Here is a 19,413-nt window from a genome sequence, read left to right as displayed (position 1 = left end):
GAATCTTTATCGAAAGATTACAGTTAAAAAATTTTCGTTTCGTAAATGCACAAGAATTATGAGATGAAACTGATAGACTCAATTTCCCATGAACACAGCCAACCACCGATCAGCGCAATGACTCATGGGATTTGTTGTTTATTTGTGACTTCTTGTCAATGCCGACCTGTCCGCAGATCTCACAAGTTAAACTACATGTACCATGAACCCTTAATAAACAACTTGTTCATCATAGCGGCATTTTGACCACAAGGGGGTTCTTGAGTCAGTTTGACATCGACGATTTTACAGAGCCGACACGCAGGCGTCTTTTTTTTTTTTTTTTTTAGAACTTTGGCCGTTTTTTTATTAGTATAATAGAGCAACCGTAAAGTTTATGCTACTATTATTCTTTTTAAACAAAAAAAATGCTGGATCCGGGGTTTTATCGTTGGCTGTCTTTTACTTGGTGGTTCGTTAGGTAATTGAACTGCCAGCTGGATTGTTTTCGTAACGCTATTTACTGACCAAATTTAAGTTCAGTAATCCTTCCAGAGACTTCGAACCCAGCGTAATTTTCTTGTACCAGTTAGTAAATAATATAAACGTAAGAAAACGAAGTTCAATCGTCGTTTATATCTTTCTGATGCCCAGCTAACTAGACTACAACTAGTCAGCCGGGGCTTGCTGCGCCCTAGCCGGGCGAACATTGACGCTGCTCAGTGTCATCCCAAGTGAAGAGAACCGAGTTTATTAGGCGACAATGCTTGAAATAATGTCCGAGCACCAAGGTAAGGAACCACATAAGGCCAATAAATTAAAATATTCCAACTTTAAGCCTGTTGTGATAGGCAACACCCATCATCGTTACGATTTAGCAGAGTCAGCTAGCCTGCTAAGAGATTTATTTCTGCAGCAACTCGAGATACTTTGTGGTTCAACAGTCTTATTTCTTTGGTAACCTTGATTTATTGCCAGTCACTTTGATTTTGTTTGTGGCGATGCAGTACTCGTGATTTTAGAAGACCGCGTTGATTATGCTAGCTTCTCTGCACTAGACCATGTACTACGGATTGGCCGAGAAGCTTTCTTGTGCAGTTAAGTGAAATTGTTCCAGTTGATGCCGGCCGGTCCGGCCAAAATATGTTCCATTGTGATCATTCCAATTTCAGCAACTCGTTAAAATTATTAAAACGTGGTTCGACCACCGTCATTAGTTCAAACGATTTAATACCAATGTTGACGAAACCGCTGTTACGCAGCGTTGCACATTGTGACTTCGTCGAAGTTCACCAGTGATCATTTTAACCAGTTGCCAGCGGAAAGTGTTTTATATTAATATACATTTCAGCTGCTCTCTGGTAGTTTTAATGCCCTGCTTTAGATCAAATATGCTGCTGTTTTAAAGCAGGTTGCTGCTTAGCGTGGTAGCATGACTGCAAGTCTTTGTTATACGCTTGTTATGCCCAAGTAGATTGCCAAAATGTTGAGTGTCCATTCCTCCACCACTCATTCGCCCGTTTAGTCGTCAATTTTTAAAATGTAATGAACCAGAAATTATTTGGACGAGATTTCAAGCCACTGAAGTTAACCAGATCAGTGTCGACGTCGAAAATAATCCATGTGCCACATGCGGCGGTGCCTTCTCACATTTATCACTACTTCAACTGTGGAGAAAGCTAAACTAATTACATAACAAGAGCGGGATGTTAAAGTCGGTCGATGTGTGTGTGTTTGAATGTAAAACGGTGCCCCTGCGCAATTGAATTGTGTGCTTCAAACAGCAGGGTGTCGGGAGAGATGGCATAGTTAGCGCGTCAGCATACTGTCGAAAACGACCTTTCGGTATGGTTTGTACGACATAAAACAAGGAAAATACTCGAAGTTCGGCGTTTTATCTGACCAGAGCAATTGAATCAGTTGTAAATCCTCACATAAATGTAATTCTGCCCCCTTTTCTCCTACAGATTCAATACTGAAGTGCAAAGCAGAGGCTCTGGTAAGTCAAACAAGGAAATACGACCTTTACCCTACAGGTGGCAGTGTTTGTCATAATGCCTGCTAATTCGTTATGTTCATGTTTAGCCATCAGAGAGAAGAAAGAGGACAGTAGAGGACTTCAACAAGTTTTGCAGTTTTGTTCTTGCATATGCTGGTTACATTCCTTCTCCGAAGGAGGTAAGAACGGTGTCTCGTTTTTACATTCAGGTGTGGTTTTATATTTAAACAAACAGTTTTCTAAGTTTTCACTGTGATGATTTATATATTTTCCCTGATGGATTAGTGCTGATGTTCATTTACCACTGAATATCCTCCTCAGCCCTGGGCAAGTCTTAAATGGTTAGTTCACCCAAAAATGAAAATTATCCCATAATGTTCTCACCCTCAAGCCATCTTAGGTGTGTATGACTTTCTTCTTTCAGCCAAACACAGAGTTATATAAAAAAAATATCCTGGTTCTTCCAAGCTTCCAAGCTCATCCATCCATATAAAAGTAACCCATACGGCTCCATGGGGTTATAAAGGCCTTCATAAGCGAAGCAATACGTTTTTGTAAGAAAAATATCCATATTTATAACTTGATATACTATAATCACTAGCTTGCGGTAACGGCCGTCCGGGCGTTCACGAGAGAGTTGAGTTCCGGCATATGATGTAAGCTCCGGTGAGAAGTGATGAACGCAGAAGTGCACGTTGTTTACAGCAAAGGAAAACGGTGAAAAGAAGTGAGTGGTTTTAGCTAAACTGTAGATTTGTATTAGTCTTAAAATGGTGCGTTCATGCGTCTATTCAGTCATTCCAATCGTCCATTCATGGCAGCAAACCCACTCGGCCTCTGTTGGCATTACCTCACATTTCCTGCATGAGCACCTCCATGTCTACTGTACTCTCCGTCTACAAGATTCTTTTGTTTGTGCCTCTGCTGCTGCCTCCTCCGTTTACCAAAGTTCCTGGTTTGTGTACTTCGGTTCAAACAAATAGGGCTGGGCAAAAAAATGTATCTCCTTATATTGAAATCCTCAGACATTTTTCTTTAAAAATCCTTGTTGATGTCTTCTAATTTGTGATCCAGAGATCATTTTGTTTTGCTCTATCTTCTGCGCTTTCACGTTTGTCACTTCTCACCGGAGCTTATGCTACGCCTACGTCATATGCCGGAACTCGACTCTCTTGTGAACACGCGGACGGCCGTTACTGGAAGCCAGTGATTATAGTTGATCAAGTTATACATATGGATTTTTTTCTTACATAAACGATTTGCTTCAGAAGGCCTTTATTAACCCCCTGGAGCCATATGGATTACTTTTATGATGGATGGATGTGCTTTTGTGGTTTTCAAAATTTAAGATAACATTCACTCCCTTTATAAAGCTTGGAAGAGCCAGGATATTTTTTTATATAACTCTGATTGTGTTTGGTTGAAAGAAGAAAGTCATATACACCTAGGTTGGCTTAAGGGCGAGTAAATTATGGGATCATTTTCATTTTTGGGTGAACTAACCCTTTAAGCCCAAAGTATACTTCGGTCAGACCGGACACGTGATGCAAATCTAGTCATCAGCAGAGTGCACAAGCACTCTTTGAAAAGGCAGAATGCACATGCGCCTGGAGTTATTTGCACTAATTAGTTGGTCCACAAGGTCGCAACGTTCACATTGAGTCGTTGCTGTCACGAAGAAGTGCTAGATGTTGTAATCTCCGTTAAACATCGGTGGCCTATGTCACAAAGCAAGATTAAGCAGCTAGCTAGATAAGTTTAAATATAGTTTAAGCGAACTCTGAATTTGCGGTACCAGTAAAGTGGATAGGCTGTCATCTGGGTTCCTCGCCATAGTAACATGCGCTAATCGGATAATCTGCTCTGGGGCAGGTTTTGCTCTCATCCAGAGATCTCATCCAGATACTGGACCAATCAGCTGACAGTCTAGACAATTCACTTCTAGCCTCTAGTTCAATACTAGCAAACAAAATATGTCTGTGTCTTATGCTGCTAGAAAGAAAGAACAAAGAACATACATCACTCATTTTCCAATTGCAAACATTTTTATTATTCGATAGTGTATTAATGTCTAATAGTATTCAATTATATTAGGTTAGTAATTTAAAGGAATACTAAAGCTTTTAATTAAAATTTTTTAATTTTCAAATCAAGGTATAAAACTTCTAAAATTACAAGCCTTAATGTTCTTGTTGTGGATCTATATAAAGTTACTTTCACATCAGTATATAATCTATTTTAATATTTTCATCACATTCAGATTTGTTTTGTGATATAGCAGCAGCAGCCATGTTTCTTCTTACAGTGTAAATGCCTTAATACTTTATCATTTACTAGTGATCCTCTTTGCTGTGTGAATGTATTATAGTTATTCATGATATTATAGTCATCATTCAAGTTGTGTAAATGTGATTTTGATTGATCATATTTTTTTGTCATCTTGTGCTGTTATAACTGTTTAAATTTGTATAATTTATCATATTCATAAACGTCTTCAGTGGAGAAGTAAATCTTGCTGACATTCTCGCGAGATGTGACTCGCGCTTTCTCGCAAGTGATTGGCTGTTTGCTGTTTTTGTGATGCATGGCTCAGCAGACGAAGGTAAAAAAAAAAAACAACAGTTGATGTGCAAGTCAAGACCGCATATCTGAGGTCTGGAGATACCTGCGTTTGTATATCAAGTCTGAATGAATATAAAGACATCTTTATGGGTCTAAACTCCTGAAGAGAAAGTCTAGTGGCTCATAACAGTCATAGCGTGCATGCGGCAACCGCCTGTGTATGCACACATAGTTATATGGTGTATACTTTGACAGGCTTACGTTCGACTGTACACAGATGCTGAGAATTTGATGAAAGTATACCTAGGGCTTTCAACCAAATATATACATTGGTTTTGATGCGAACCCTTAACTTATGTATACAGGCTACCGCTCAGACTTTCAAAGTATACTCCATTTGACTGTGGACGCATACACGGCGGTTGGCGCATGTGCATTATGACTGCTATTAGATACTGGAATATTTCTCTTCAGGAGTTTAGATCCATAAAGATGTCTTTATATTCATTCAGACTTGAGGTATTCAAATGCAGGTATCTCCAGACCTCCTCACATACGTGCATTTGACGTTCACATCCACTGTAATTACCTCATCATCTTTCACTTCTTGGTGAAAGCAATGGCTCAATTGTGAGTTTTGCCACCCTGTGGACCCACTAATTAATGCAAATATTTAAAAACGCAGAGTTTCAGAGTACGCGCCTTTATACAAATGTGGCCGTACATGTTAAGTGCCACTCTGCTGATGACAAAATTAGCGTTTGCGTCTAACCGAAGTATACGTTGGGCTTTAATCTTGTATTCCTAAATGACAGTAATAGCTTTGTTGTTGGCCAAATATTGTCAGATCTGTCTAGATTGAGATTTTGTGCCTGCTTCTCTCTATAGGAAAGACCATGGTCGCCAGCATCGTCCAGTTCTCCAAACAGCTCTGGTGCTTCAGGTGAAGGAAGCGTTTTAGGTGGAGCAAGTTCTAACATGACTGCCACCTGGAGTCACGGCACATCGAACTTGCATACTATCCACACATTTGTTCACAAGGCTCGTGCCAATAAGAGTAACAAGAGCATTCACCGATTACCTTCTGACAGCACCATGGTTGAAAAAATGTGTTTAAAAGACTCTATCTATGAGAGCCAGGTATCCAACAAAGCTGAGCGCAAAAAGGACAAGAAGCTGAAGCGCCTTTCTCTAGGTTTGGGTGTTGGTGACCACAGTAGCGGTGGTGGTGAGAAACGTGCAAGGATCAAGCGCAGTAAAAACCCCAAACAGCTCAAAGAACTTAAGAAGCTTAAGAGCTCTGCCCACAGCGAGTCAGACTCTGAGACTGGTCTCGGCCATGGTGAAGAGCACTCGAGCCAGGGAGCAGGGGCTGAGCACAGGCTACAAGCCCAGGGTACTGCACTGTTGAAAGAAGAGATGGAGGAGGCCACCAGAGAAGCAGAAATGAGCTCCAGTGAAGGAGAGACTTGGATTGCAGATGAAGATATAATGGTGGAGTCAGGTGAGTGGCTTTACTTGGATTGTGTTCTGATGAAGATGTGAACAGGTGTGCTTAAAGGAATAATTTATGAAAAAATTAACATACTGTCATTATTTACTCAACCTAATGTCGCTCCAAACATGTTTGACTTTCAAATGTGGAACACACAAGGAAACATAAAAAAAAAATACAAACGGCTTGTTTTCATATAATTAAAATATAGACTGCAGTAAACTACAGTAAAGGGAATCAGAACAGACCAACATTTTATTTGCTATTCTCTCTTTGCTAATGTCATATCATTGATGAGCAGAGTATGTGGCACCCAAATAAAATTTAGAGACTGTGGCACTGGTTTGATATCATGATACAAGCAGGAACCAATGAGGTTTAAAGTTATTGATGTTCTTGCTTGTCTCTTGACCAAACTTCATGATGTCAAACCTGAGCTGTAGTCACCATATTTGGTATGGTTGTGGCTTGGGCTGGGCAAAAAATAATATTGCTGTCATGTAAACAGGTAATGAGGCCAGATGACGCTCTGTAGCAGTTAGCTATCCGGTTGGTATGTTTTCATTGTGTATCAAACAAGACCGCAATAACAAGGCAAAACAGCGATCAATTTAACACAACTACATTTCCGATATAAACACCATTGATGTTTATTTATGATCCATAGCTCTGTCACAGGCAAGAAAGTATGTGATCTTGTTCTTGTGACCATTATTTCAGTTGGCAATCCAGCTTATGGTGCATTACTGCCCCTTGCAGTAATGCACCATAAACACTGCAGTTTATTGTTTGTTTTGTTTACAGTTTTTTGTCTTGGATGTTGTCTGCCTTATTGTATACGACAGACAAATGCTTTTGGACATTGGTTCTGCAATTACACACCGAAAACCGGACTTCAAATTCCTCAATGCTGACCCGCTGTTTACAAACACGCCAGCAGAGCCCTTTGTCTGGGATGCCCGGCCGCGGAAACGCAGAAGGAAAAGGGGAAAAAACTCAGAGTAAGACGTTGCGCAAATCGACCCCCGCTACTCTGCATATTACTGGCAAATGTTCAGTCTCTGGACAACAAGCTCTGAGAGCGCAGACCTTTTTCCAACGAGAGACGAGGGATTGCTGCGTTATCTGCCTTACAGAAACCTGGTTGCCTGCGGAGATTCCAGACTCGGCCATCGAACCCGCAGAATACCTATCAGGTAAAAGCAGAGGTGTATGTTTTATGATCAACAAATCATGGTGTGATCAGAAGAACATGCATTTTATCAAGTCTTTCTGCTCTCCTTATCTGGAATATCTCATGATTCTGTGTCGACCATTCTGGCTACCGAGGGGATTCACAGCAGTCATTATCACAGCTGTGTACATTCCCCCCACAAGCAGACACAGACCAGGAACTCAAGGAACTGTATGGGAGCATAAATGAGCAGGAAACCGCTCACCCTGAGGCCACGTTCATTGTTACCAGGGATTTTAACAAAGCCAATTTTAAAACAATCGCACAAATACCACCAACACATCAGCTTTAACACTCGAGGGGACCGGGTTTTGGACCATTGCGATTCTCCTTTCCAGGATGGCTACAAATCCCTCCCCCGCCCACCATTTGGCAAATCAGACCACTCTTCCATTCTGCTTCTTAGAAGCAGTAATTGAAACGGGAAGCACCCACCCTCAGAACGATCCAGTGCTGGTCGGACCAATCAGACTCTGCGCTACAAGACTGTTTTGATCAGACGGACTGGGAGATGTTCCGGTCCGCCTCTGATGACGACATCGAGATTTACGCTGATAGCGTAAAACGTTTCATCAGGAAGTGCGTAGAGGACGTTGTGCCAACCAAAACAATACCGATCTACCCCAACCAGAAACCATGGGTTAACGGCAATGTTCACACAATGTGCGGACCTCTGCTTTTAATTCCGGGAATGCGGAGGAGCATAAACAAGCTAGTTATGCCCTCTGTAACTCTATCAGAGCAGCCAAACCCCAGTACAGGCACAAAATTTAATGACAGTTCAACTCCACTGACTCTAGAAGTATGTGGCAGGGAATTAACATCATCATGGACTACAAAGGGAATAAAAACTCCGCTGTGAACACCGCTGCCTCTCTCCCGGGTGAGCTTAATACATTTTATGCTCGTTTCGAGGACCATAACACTGCCCTCGTGGAGAGCGCACTCGCGGCCGACGCTACAGAGGTTGGTTCACTCTCTGTCTCTTTTGCGGATGTAACCCGTTCCTTCCGACGGGTGAACATCCGTAAAGCCTTGTGTCCAGACGGCATTCCGGGTTGCGTCATCAGACCACGCGCGAACCAACTGGCTTGTGTTTTTATGGACATTTTCAACCTGTCCCTCTCCCTGTCTGTAGTTCCCACATGCTTCAAAACGTCAACCATTGTGCCTGTACCGAAGCAAGCCATAATCACTTGCCTAAATGACTGGCGTCCTGTTGCTCTGACCCCCATCATCAGCAAATGCTTTGAGATGTTAATCAGAGATCACATCTGCTCTGTGCTGCCCACATCTCTGGATCCATTGCAGTTTGCCTACCGCAACAACCGCTCTACTGATAATGCCATTGCATCTACAATACACACGGCTCTCTCTCCCACCTGGAAAAAAGGAACACGTATGTGAGAATGCTGTTTGTAGACTACAGCTCAGCATTCAACATCATAGTGCCCTCCACGCTTGATGAGAAACTCTGGGCTTAAACAGCTCGCTGGGCAGCAACCTCTCCTCATCACTGACCCTCAACACTGGAGCCCTGCACAGCTGTGTTCTCAGCCCACTCCTGTATTCGCTGTACACACATGACTGTGTGGCAACACATAGCTCCAATACCATCATTAAGTTTGCTGACGATACGACGGTTGTAGGTCTGATCACTGATAATGATGAAACAGCCTACAGAGAGGAGGTGCACACTCTGACACGCTGGTGTCAGGAGCAAAACATCTCCCTCAACGTTAGTAAAACCAAGGAGCTTGTAGTGGACTTCAGGAAGACAGACAGAGAGCACAGCCCCATCACCATTAATGGAGCACCGGTGGAGAGAGTCAGCAGCATCAAGTTCCTCGGTGTCCACATTACTGAGGAACTCACATGGTCTGTCCACACTGAGGCCGTTGTGAAGAAGGCTCACCAGCACCTCTTCTTCCTGAGACGGCTTAGGAAGTTTGGAATGAACCACCACATCTTCACACTGTTCTACATCAGTACTGTAGAGAGCATCCTGGTACGGCAATAGCACCGCCCACAACCGCAAATCCCTGCAAAGGGTGGGGCGAACTGCCAGAAACATCATCGGAGGGTTCCCTCCCTCCAGGACATATATACCAGGCGGTGTGTGAAAAAAGCTCGGAGGATCATCAGAGACTCCAGCAACCTGAGTTATGGGCTGCTCTCACTGCTACCATCAGGCAGGTGGTATTGCAGCATCAGGACCCACACCAGCCGACTACATGACAGCTTCTTCCCCCAAGCAGACTTTTGAACACTTGATCTCTCACGATCAATATATCAGCACTGCACTTTATTAATCTATTATCTCACACTGGACTGTCAACTACTGTGTGTATATATATTTTTTTATATACTCTTTATTTTTTATTGTATGTGCATTCTATATTGTGTGTATTGTTTACTGTACATTGTATATAATTATTGTGTTGTGTAAGTATGTGTACATTTGATATGTAAATTGTGTTGTGTAAATATGTTGTTTATTGTAATTGGTATATGTCTCATCACTGTCATGACTGCTATGTTGCTCGGAACTGCACACAAGACTTTCACCTACTGTTGCACTTGTGTACATGTAGTGTGACATTAAAGTGACTTGATTTTTAAATCCTAAACTGATTGTATTTTAAAATCTAGCTTACCCTCAGGTGTTTACTTGTTTCTTGAGGTCTAACAAACCAGTGGAATGCAGTTCTGCCCCAATTAATGGTATATTAATGGTGTCTCTGACCAGCGTCTCTGGCTGCTGCTTATCTCGCTCTCCCGCTGATCTGCTGATTCAGAGCTGGCCGTTCTCATCACAGCCCGGGCACACCACGCGCCTCCATAGGGGAGGCAGTTCTGTCAGCCGGTGGTCCACCTGTGAACCTGGGGGGAGAGACATGAGAGGGGCATGGAGAGAGGGAAAGTGCGAGCAGAGAGAGAGAGGAGAAGAGCTTGCTCGCTGGCTCCCGGACACGCTGTCGCCCGCTCCTCTGTCCTCTGGTGGACGCCAGCTTGCTCCTCCCCCGGTGTAAGGCAGTGAGTCCTATATCCCCTGGCGGACAGAATTGCTCCTACCCTTCTCGGCAGATGGCCGCGGTTCCTCCGGCTCTCAGTGGCCAGCAGCGCCCCCTCTGCCCCCAGGCAGATGGCCTTGATTGCTCCCCGGTGGATGGCAGCAGCAAGGACTCAGTGACAGCGCATCCCTCCTCCCTCCCAGGTTTCGGGACCACTGTAACATATAAGCTGATGGGCAAGGAGGAGGCAGGAACCGGCTGAACAGTCAACAAGGTTTAATTATATAAATGAACTTAAAACAACAGAAAACTTAAACCGACAATGTGGCAGCGTGCGTCTCTCTCTCTCGAACTGGCTTCTCTGGCTACTCCTTATCTCGCTCTCCCTCTGATTCAGCGTTGGCCGTGATCACAGCCTCTTCCTCATCACAATATGAACTGTATCATGATAAATATTGTTATAGAACGATATGAAAATGTTTTTTTTTTTTTTTTTTTTATATCCCCCAGCCCTGGATTTGTCATAATTTATAAGTGAAAAAGGACTAAAGGCCTATTCACACCAAGCCTGAATTTTCAGTGTGAATGTATGCTCTAAATAAGATTTTGAATTTGAAGAATATATTTCTATGGTGCTATAACTGGCAAACACCAGCATTGGACTTGAAGATACGCATGAGTTTTTTATAATATACCCCGTAGTTTTGTCTTGATGTATTAATGAAATTCATTTGGACTAAGCTTATCATAAAAAGGTTGCCAAACCTCACAGCTTTTTTTAATGCCAGGATCAGCTGCATGTCCAATGCCTGTATATGCCAGTTGATGAGCACCACCAACAAGCTGGATTGAGCAGCTGCATTGACTGACAAAAAGCTCTTATCTCATTGGTCAGTCAGTTTTCATTGCAGTCCGAAGAAAAAAAATAATCTGAACAATCTCCGTAAAAAACCTTTGGATTGTCGGTGGGCTATTTGTTGGACCCCATGTGAATAGCGCCATCGGAATTCATTGATCCCATTCAAAAGCTTGTTTGAAATGAACAATCGCACCGAATAAACTGGTTTGTTGTGAACAGGCCTTCAGTCTTAATTCATGTTTATTGTATGGGGAAAAAAAGAGCAGTCAACATTTTTCAGAATTTCTCAGCAGAATTTGTGTTCTACATAGGAAGTAAAGTCATATGGGTGTGGAACGTCATGGGGTTGATAACATAATTTGCATTTTTGGTGGAACTAAACCCTTAATATTTTTCAAGATTAATTTTTAGATTGTCTGATAGAATGATACTTAAATGTATGCCTAGAGGAATCGTGACCTGTCAGACTTTAACTCAATTCATGACTAAAATGTTTACAAAACAAAACTATTTTCTTACAGGGGACGATTCGTGGGACTTGATCACCTGTTACTGTGGTAAACCCTTTGCAGGACGGCCCATGATTGAATGTAGTCAGTGCAATGTGTGGGTGCACCTCTCTTGCGCCAAAATTAAGAAGTCCAATGTACCCGACATATTCAACTGCCACAAATGCAGAGACTTTCGACGGTCAAGTCACAAAAAAGACACTTGAAAGAGGGTGCTCATTTCCACAAACTCTGACTGTTTCCAGTTCTCCAGTCTTTTTTCCGATTTGACACCTGTTTGATATCCCTCCCTTGGGACTAGTTGCTCCCTACATATTTTGCAGTCAGAGCTCTCCATTAAAGGGACAGTTCACTGAGAAATAATGTTTTGAATTGGTCTCTTAGCGAGTTAGTACCCTGTTTAATCTGCTTGCTATTTGGCTGAAATGTCCTTAGTAACAACTCCAGCAGAGCAATCGGTTGTAAAATATCCTTTGTCAACTCATTTTTTGGTGTTTTAAGTGGGACATCCACCCTACAGCTTCCACAGTTGTCTACTGTGTTATTTATATTAGTTCTTGTCAGAGCACATCTTGCTGGGATTTAATAAAAAATAAAATATTGACTTTATTTTGATTAATAGAAGGAATATTTGAAAATGTGTTGTCATGATTTTGCCAAAGTGATATGATAAGAGAGGTTGTGTTGATGTCACTCAGTTGTTTGAAAAATTTAAAATACGTAATTTTTTAGTGAACTGTCCATTTTTATTTTTTTATTGACCACTTGCATTTGTCTGAAGACAGACACCCATGTAATTTACTATTCTGAACATAACCAATTGATTTAGAAGAAATTAAAGTACAGTTGACTCATGTACTTTGTCGAGGAAGCTATCAAATTTGTTTAGTCTTCAATTACTTGCTCAACATGGTGTTCTAATTTTTGTTTTCGATGTGTTAAGTTGACTTTTGTAAGATTTCTGTTTTGTTTTATGCTCAAGTGAAGGCTAGATTAAGGAGCTGTTCTTAACTGAAGCTGTTGAAGCTGTCCCCAAATTAAATGGTTGTAATTATTGCTTTCAAGAAGTGTTTGTGGGTTAGAATTGCTGAGATTTGGTGAGGAGTACTCATTTATGCTACAAGCTCTTTTGTTTGAATTAGTTTAGAGACTATTGTTTGGATATTTTATTTGTATTTTATTTGTGGTTTCTTTGTGAAGGTGGGGGCGTCGTCTTCCCCAAAAGCTAGACCACGCTTGCCTCACGTTTCATTCTGTAAATATTGCAGATTTTGAGAAGTGTACATATGTGAAAGTGAAAAGAAAAAAAAATTATATATATATTTTTTTTTTTTTTCATCTGATAGTTTTCTTTACTTAGAGAAATAAAACTTTTATTTACAGGGCTTCAAATGTCTTATTTTCATAATCTAACTCATGTTTTTGTGATTTTTAAAATTAACTGAAAAACACATTTGACCAGATACAGTACATTTTATTCTGCAGCAACATAGGTCCAGTGTCTGTCAATTTACATCCCGTTAGAAGATGCTAAGATAATTGAAAATCATAAATCCATATAAGTCACCGTAAATAGACCTGAGATGCATTAAGTTAATAGAAACAAAAGTGAAAATGGACCAAAACTATACAATGTAATATACTACTTTTTAAGGGTTTATAATATTAGTAATATTTATCACTCAATGCATCCAATTCCTTAAACTCTCTAGGTTCCTCCTGAAAAGAAAAAAGAAAAAGATCTCGAATATTGATGGGATTTATGTAGTCTGTTTGGTTCAAATACATGTTTCTCAGCCGGTTTGATTGTCAGCAGTTGAAAAGTTAATGCTCGTGCCTTTCTGCTCCTGCTAGACAAGTGCGAGCTGCCAATGGGGTCCAGAGGAGCAGTGATCCTTCGCCTATAGTGTGGTAAAGATTGTGTAAATGCATTTGATCACATTATATATTATGTTATGGAGGAATATGAGTGACATGTGAAAAGAAAATCGCTTTACACATTTACATAAAGATTTGAATAGAAGAACAGGGTGCTCTGCAAGAGGATGTCATGGCCCCCACAAAGCCCCCTACTGACCATCGAGTCAGTCTGACATTACGTAAAGAGACAGCCTACATAGATAGAACTGTGGAAAATTCTCCAAAAGCTTGGAACATCCTATCTGCCAACAACCAAAACAACTGTGTCCAGGTGTACCTAGGAGAATTGGTGCTGTTTTAAAGAATTTTAGAAGTAGGTAAATATCAATAAAATGTAAATATTTTAAATACATTTTAATGACAAGTTGAAAAATGTAGAAGTCAACAGCTCAACAACCCTACTTGGCACTTATCCTTGTTTTTGTGATGGTTGCTGGTAGGTTTGGCAGTTGCATGTTGATGTGTTCCATAGGGGGAAAAGAAAGCAAGAGACTGGGTTCCCAGTCCCGAGTAATATCCCATTAGATATATATCCTGGGAACAATTCTGCCAGATCAGAGAGCTTGTATACGTGTGGTGACATCTGATCAAACCTGTGATTGCTCTTTAAGGATTGTCTGAAATAGAATTGTCATACACAGGACTGGGTTCTTGCATTAAATAGTAACAATTCACAATATGGTTCCATTCGTTAATATTAGTTAATGCAATGGGAATCATGAACAATTATATTTCTACGGAATGTATTATTGTTTGTTAATAAAAATACAGTTATGCATTTTTTATGTTAGTTCATAGTGCATTAATGTCAACACAAACATTTTATAAATGTAGCTATTACTACTATATGCTGAAATTAAGATTAATAAATGCTCAATTAGTACATTTCATTTTAGTTCATGTTAACAAATGCAGCCTTATTGTAAAGTGTTACTGATTAAATATAGGAAGTGTCAAAAAAAAAAAAAACATTGTAGGCCTACTGTTGAGAAGACATTAAGCATATAATTATTGTGATATTTACTTTTTTATTCCTTGTCTGTCTGGTATCACGAAAGCACATAGTTTGTTCATTAAGTAGACGACCAGAATGAGCAGCAAACACCTGGAGCACATCATCTTGAGGGTACAAAAGTAGGCAACAAATACTTTGATAAACTGCTCAAAGTAAAAAAGAAATCAATAAAATTATTAAAAATATAAGTTTCTATGTTGCATAATAAGAACAAAATTCACAATTTAATGAAAGTATGTTTTGGTTCTGATATTTACCTTCTCAGTGAATTATTTTGAATTGATGTTTATTTAGGAGTTGTATGACAGTCCTTTCCTGGTTCCTCTTTGGCAAGAAGGGCATGTCGGTTTTGGGTATTTGTAGACCTGAAGCTGGGGTGGGTTTATATAGGATTGTGTGTGTGGCACCAACCATGTTGTGCTGTTGTTGAAATGTTCTAGTTCAAACTCAGTTTAACAGGTTGTCAAAAGTGTAGCTGCTTTTCAGGGCCAAATCTCCACAAAATCTAAGAATTTGAGAATAAGTCAGTCCTGCATGATGCCATTATGAAATATCCAGAACCACTTTTATATTTGGTTTATTTATCTACTATGTACTTATTACAGTGGATATAAAAAGTCCCCATATACACACCCTTGTTAAAAGGTTTTTGTGATGTAAAAGAATGAGACTAAGATAAGTCAAAATTTTTCCACTTTTAATGTGACCTATAATGTGAACAATTCAATTGAAGATCAAACTGAAATCTTTGTGGGGGGAAAATTAAAATTAAAAACCTGTTGCATAAGTGTGCACACCCTCTTATAACTGGGAATGTGGCTTTGTTCAGAATTAACCAATCACATTCAAACTCATTTTCAATAGAATTCATTACACACCTTCCATCATTTAAAGTGACTCTGATTAATCACAAATAATGTTCAGCTGTTCTAGTAGGATTTTCCTGACATTTTCTTAGTTGCATCTCAGAGCAAAAGCCATGGTCCGCAGAGAGCTTACAAAGCATCAGCGGGATCTCATTGTTGAAAGATATCAGTCAGGAGAAGGGTACAAAAGAATTTCCAAAGCATTAGATATACCATGGAACACAGTGAAGACAGTCATCATCAAGTGGAGAAAATATGGCACAACAGAGACATTACCAAGAACTGGACATCCCTTCAAAATGTATGAAAAGACGAGAAGAAAAGGAGGTTCTGGTCAGGGAGGTTTCCAAGAGGCCTACAGCAACATTAAAGGAACTGCAGGAATTTCTGGCAAGTACTGGCTGTGTGCTACATATTGTGACAACAATCTCCCGTATTCTTCATATGAATGGGCTATGGGGTAGGGTGGCAAGATGGAAGCCTTTTCTTACAAAGAAAAACATCCAAGCCCGGCTGAAATTTGCCAAAACAAACATCAAGTCTCCCAAAAGCATGTGGGAAAATGTGTTATGGTCTGATGAAACCAAGGTTGCTTTTTGGCCATAATTCCAAAAGGTATGTTTGGCGCAAGAACAACACTGCACATCACACAAAGAACACCATACCCACAGTGAAGCATGGTGGTGGCAACATTATGCTTTGGGGCTGTTTTTCTTGCCTTAGTCAGGGTGGAGGGAATTATGAACAGTTCCAAATACTGGGCAATTTTGGCACAAAACCTTCAGGCGTCCGTTAGAAAGCTGAAGAGGAAGTTCACCTTTCAGCATGACAACGACCCAAAGCACACATCCAAATCCACAAAAGCATGGCTTCACCAGAAGAAGATTAACGTTTTGGAATGGCCCAGCCAGAGCCCAGACCTGAATCCAATTGAACATCTGTGTGGTGATCTGAAGAGGGCTGTGCACAGGAGATGGCCTCGCAATCTGACAGATTTGGAGCGCTTTTGCAAAGAACAGTGGGCAAATATTGCCACGTCAAGCTGTGCCATGCTAATAGACTCCTACCCAAAAAGACTGAGTGCTGTAATAAAATCAAAAGGTGCTTCAACAAAGTATTCGTTTAAGGGTGTGCACACTTATGCAACCAGGTTATTGTGAGTTTTGTTTATTTTTCCCCCTCAAAGATTTCAGATTGTTTTTCAATTGAATTGTTAACTTTATAGGTCACATTAAATGTGGAAAGAGTTCTGACATGATTTATCTTTGTGTCATTCTTTTACATCACAAGAACCTGCTATTTTAACAGGGGTGAGTAGACTTTTTATAACCACTGTATGTACATACATGCACCGCTCATCACCTGCCAAATGCCATCCCAATGGTGAAGCATGGTGGTGGTATCATCATCGTGCTGTGGAGTGTTTTTCAGTGGCAGGGACTGGGGACACAACAAAATACAGAGAAAACCTGGTCCAGAGCGCTCAGGGCCTCTGACTGGGCTGAAGGTTCACCTTCCAACAGGACAATGACCTCAAGCACACAGCCAACTACATGCATACCCAAATGCGTTAAAAAAAAACAGGATAGGCCTCTGGATGGCCTACCAGCAATTTGACATGTTTTGTCTTTTCTCTCTCTATCCTAATTATAGCAATTTCTGGAGGCACCAGACATAGACTAGCTGTTGAAAGACAACTCAAGGTGATTATAAACTATCCTTACTAAACAAGGCCAGTGCAACCCACCCTAATTTAAAATCCTAATTTAGAACAAGTCAAAGTTCAAAGCCAGCAAATCCAAAAACTTAAAAATTAATGTATTAATACCATACTGGAAACATCACTGTTTTAAATATGTGCTGCATTTATTATTCAAAGTTGTGCATGTGAGGTTATATAATGATCTTAGTGGATAACGAAAGATTTGCCCTACAGGTCTCCATTAAATAGGCGTTGGAAGGCAAACTTCAATCTTGGCTTGACATAATTTTTTTCTTATTTATTTATTAGAGCAGATTCTTCTTCCTGGCTGACCTCCCATGTAGACAAGATATTTGCTTTCTCTTTCTAATGGTTGACTTTTGCATATTCACATTGATGGTCTGATTGATATGTGATGACATTTCATAAAATATCAAGTGTTCAATTCAACAGAATTGTGTTAGACAGATTTCAGATTTATTTGCAAGGTGCCCCATTACCACAAAAGGTTGCTATAAATATTTATTGTAACACTTCAATTGTTTGATGGTTTGTGCTATTGGATGGTTTCAATGGGTTGACGTTAGCCATTATCCTTTTTTGTAACAAAAATGTCAACTTGACAATTTAACTCCACACACTGTACTAAAACGTCACTGGATTCCAAACGTTCATTCAATGAACTTGCTTGTTTTATCTGACCAAACTCTGTCCTATAACTTACACGTCAGTTCAATGAATGCTTGTACACCGCCGACGTTTTAACGCTGTGGGTGGAATTTCTAGACGATCCCTTACGTACGAAAGGCAACGTAAACCCATAAGATTATTTTCAGGCATAATTTTCTCCAGCTACAACAAGTGTGGACTGTTTTGAGTAGGCTACAATGTGGTATGCCCATTGTGATATGTTATATACTCTTTAACTTAATTGTGCTATTGATATCTTTGTAAAATTGCCGCCTCCAGAAATGTCCAACGAAATCGAACCTATCTTTATTGCGTTCTGAAATGCAGTTTCAGCATACTTAAAGGGATGGTTCATAAAAAATAAAATTAAGAATTCATTTATTTTTTTTTAATCACCCTCCTAAAAACAATTTTGGTCTAAGTTCCTTCATTGAGCCTTAAGTCTTCTCTCTCTCTCTTAAGTCTTAAGTTTTTTTTTTTTTTTTTAATTAAAGTGAACATGATTGGTGTTGAATCCAAGCAAGGGTGTCAAGTGATTGAAATCATGTGACTTTGAGTAAATTATGTCATAAATGTGGGCGGGAAAATCGTCAAAGAGGAAGTACCCCTTGTGAATGCCACTTAAAGGTCAACGACGTATGATTTATACAAACATAATGTTAAGGATATAAATCTGTTATAAATAATACAATTTTCTGAAATGTTATCAAGTTATGTTTGTGATGTATTTGTACATGAATTGCTGCAATAACATTGTGAAAATGTGTTAAAATATTTTCTATTTGAAGCAATCTTTGTCATCCTAGAAAAGTTTTTTTCGAAAGTGGGACAGCATGTTTTGACTAATGTGGGACAATCATATTCAATTGAGGAAAAATGCATTAGGAAAGTTAAATGCCCTACATGTATTTTTGTTAAAATGTTGGTCTTATAATGCAGCAATAGTATTGTTTGAAGATTAGGAAACCTTGTCATGATCTGCCAGTTAGCTAGTTTAGGGTTTAACTAACAAGCTACAGATAGCTAAGTAAAATAAATAGTTTTTGTCACAATTACATCAATATAACATGGCACTTTTGTTTTTGTGCGCAGAACAAATTAATTATTATCCATCTTTAATTCCTAAATGCAATGTATTACAGATTACAATGCCATCCCAGATTTCAGCGCGAGCTGTCTCAGATTAGAAAATCCAAAAACACTAATAAATTATGATTGTATGTAATCCTGTTTAATACTGCCTCCTTTTGGAAGATAAATGACGTGTTCATACGTAGGCTAGGTACAAACCTTCAACCTTTTTGAGGGTTTAAAGGCATACATGTGAATATTATATTTTTAGAAAAGCACGTTGGTGTTTTTGGTGATTAACATGTTTTACGCTGTGTCAAAATGACAATTAAGTTGTAAATTGGATATACATTTACACAGAAAAGGTTAGAAAGCGATTTCATCACACTAAAAATATTAACACGCATATTGTTTACGTCTTGTGGCTAGACTGTATGTTTGAAACGGTTACAGATTGGCCCCATTCACTTTCATTGTAAGTGCCTCACTGTAACCCAG

The 19,413-nt window shown here is 39.9% G+C and overlaps 1 protein-coding gene across 1 annotated transcript; it reads left to right on the top strand.

Annotated features, from left to right (window-relative positions):
• The first annotated feature begins 286 nt into the window (after positions 1 to 286).
• Positions 287 to 13,030, top strand: LOC127663088 (PHD finger protein 23B-like). Its single transcript, XM_052154520.1, has 5 exons — positions 287 to 770; positions 1,947 to 1,978; positions 2,065 to 2,157; positions 5,429 to 6,044; positions 11,664 to 13,030. Exons 1-5 carry the CDS (start codon positions 743 to 745, stop codon positions 11,855 to 11,857), a joined length of 963 nt encoding a protein of 320 aa, XP_052010480.1. The 5' UTR covers positions 287 to 742; the 3' UTR covers positions 11,858 to 13,030.
• The last annotated feature ends 6,383 nt before the right edge of the window (positions 13,031 to 19,413 follow it).

The sequence above is a fragment of the Xyrauchen texanus genome, chromosome 2 (assembly GCF_025860055.1).
Source record: "Xyrauchen texanus isolate HMW12.3.18 chromosome 2, RBS_HiC_50CHRs, whole genome shotgun sequence".
NCBI lineage: Eukaryota > Metazoa > Chordata > Actinopteri > Cypriniformes > Catostomidae > Xyrauchen > Xyrauchen texanus.
Note: the sequence above shows the minus strand (reverse complement) of the source record. Positions and strands in the feature narration are given on the sequence as shown.

Bases quoted from the DNA above. Each gene is read 5' to 3' on its own strand.
- LOC127663088 (XM_052154520.1), top strand. From the start codon at position 743: ATGCTTGAAATAATGTCCGAGCACCAAG. The intron at 771-1,946 runs GTAAGGAACCAC...TTTCTCCTACAG, and splicing joins AATAATGTCCGAGCACCAAG to ATTCAATACTGAAGTGCAAA. The intron at 1,979-2,064 runs GTAAGTCAAACA...GTTCATGTTTAG, and splicing joins AGTGCAAAGCAGAGGCTCTG to CCATCAGAGAGAAGAAAGAG.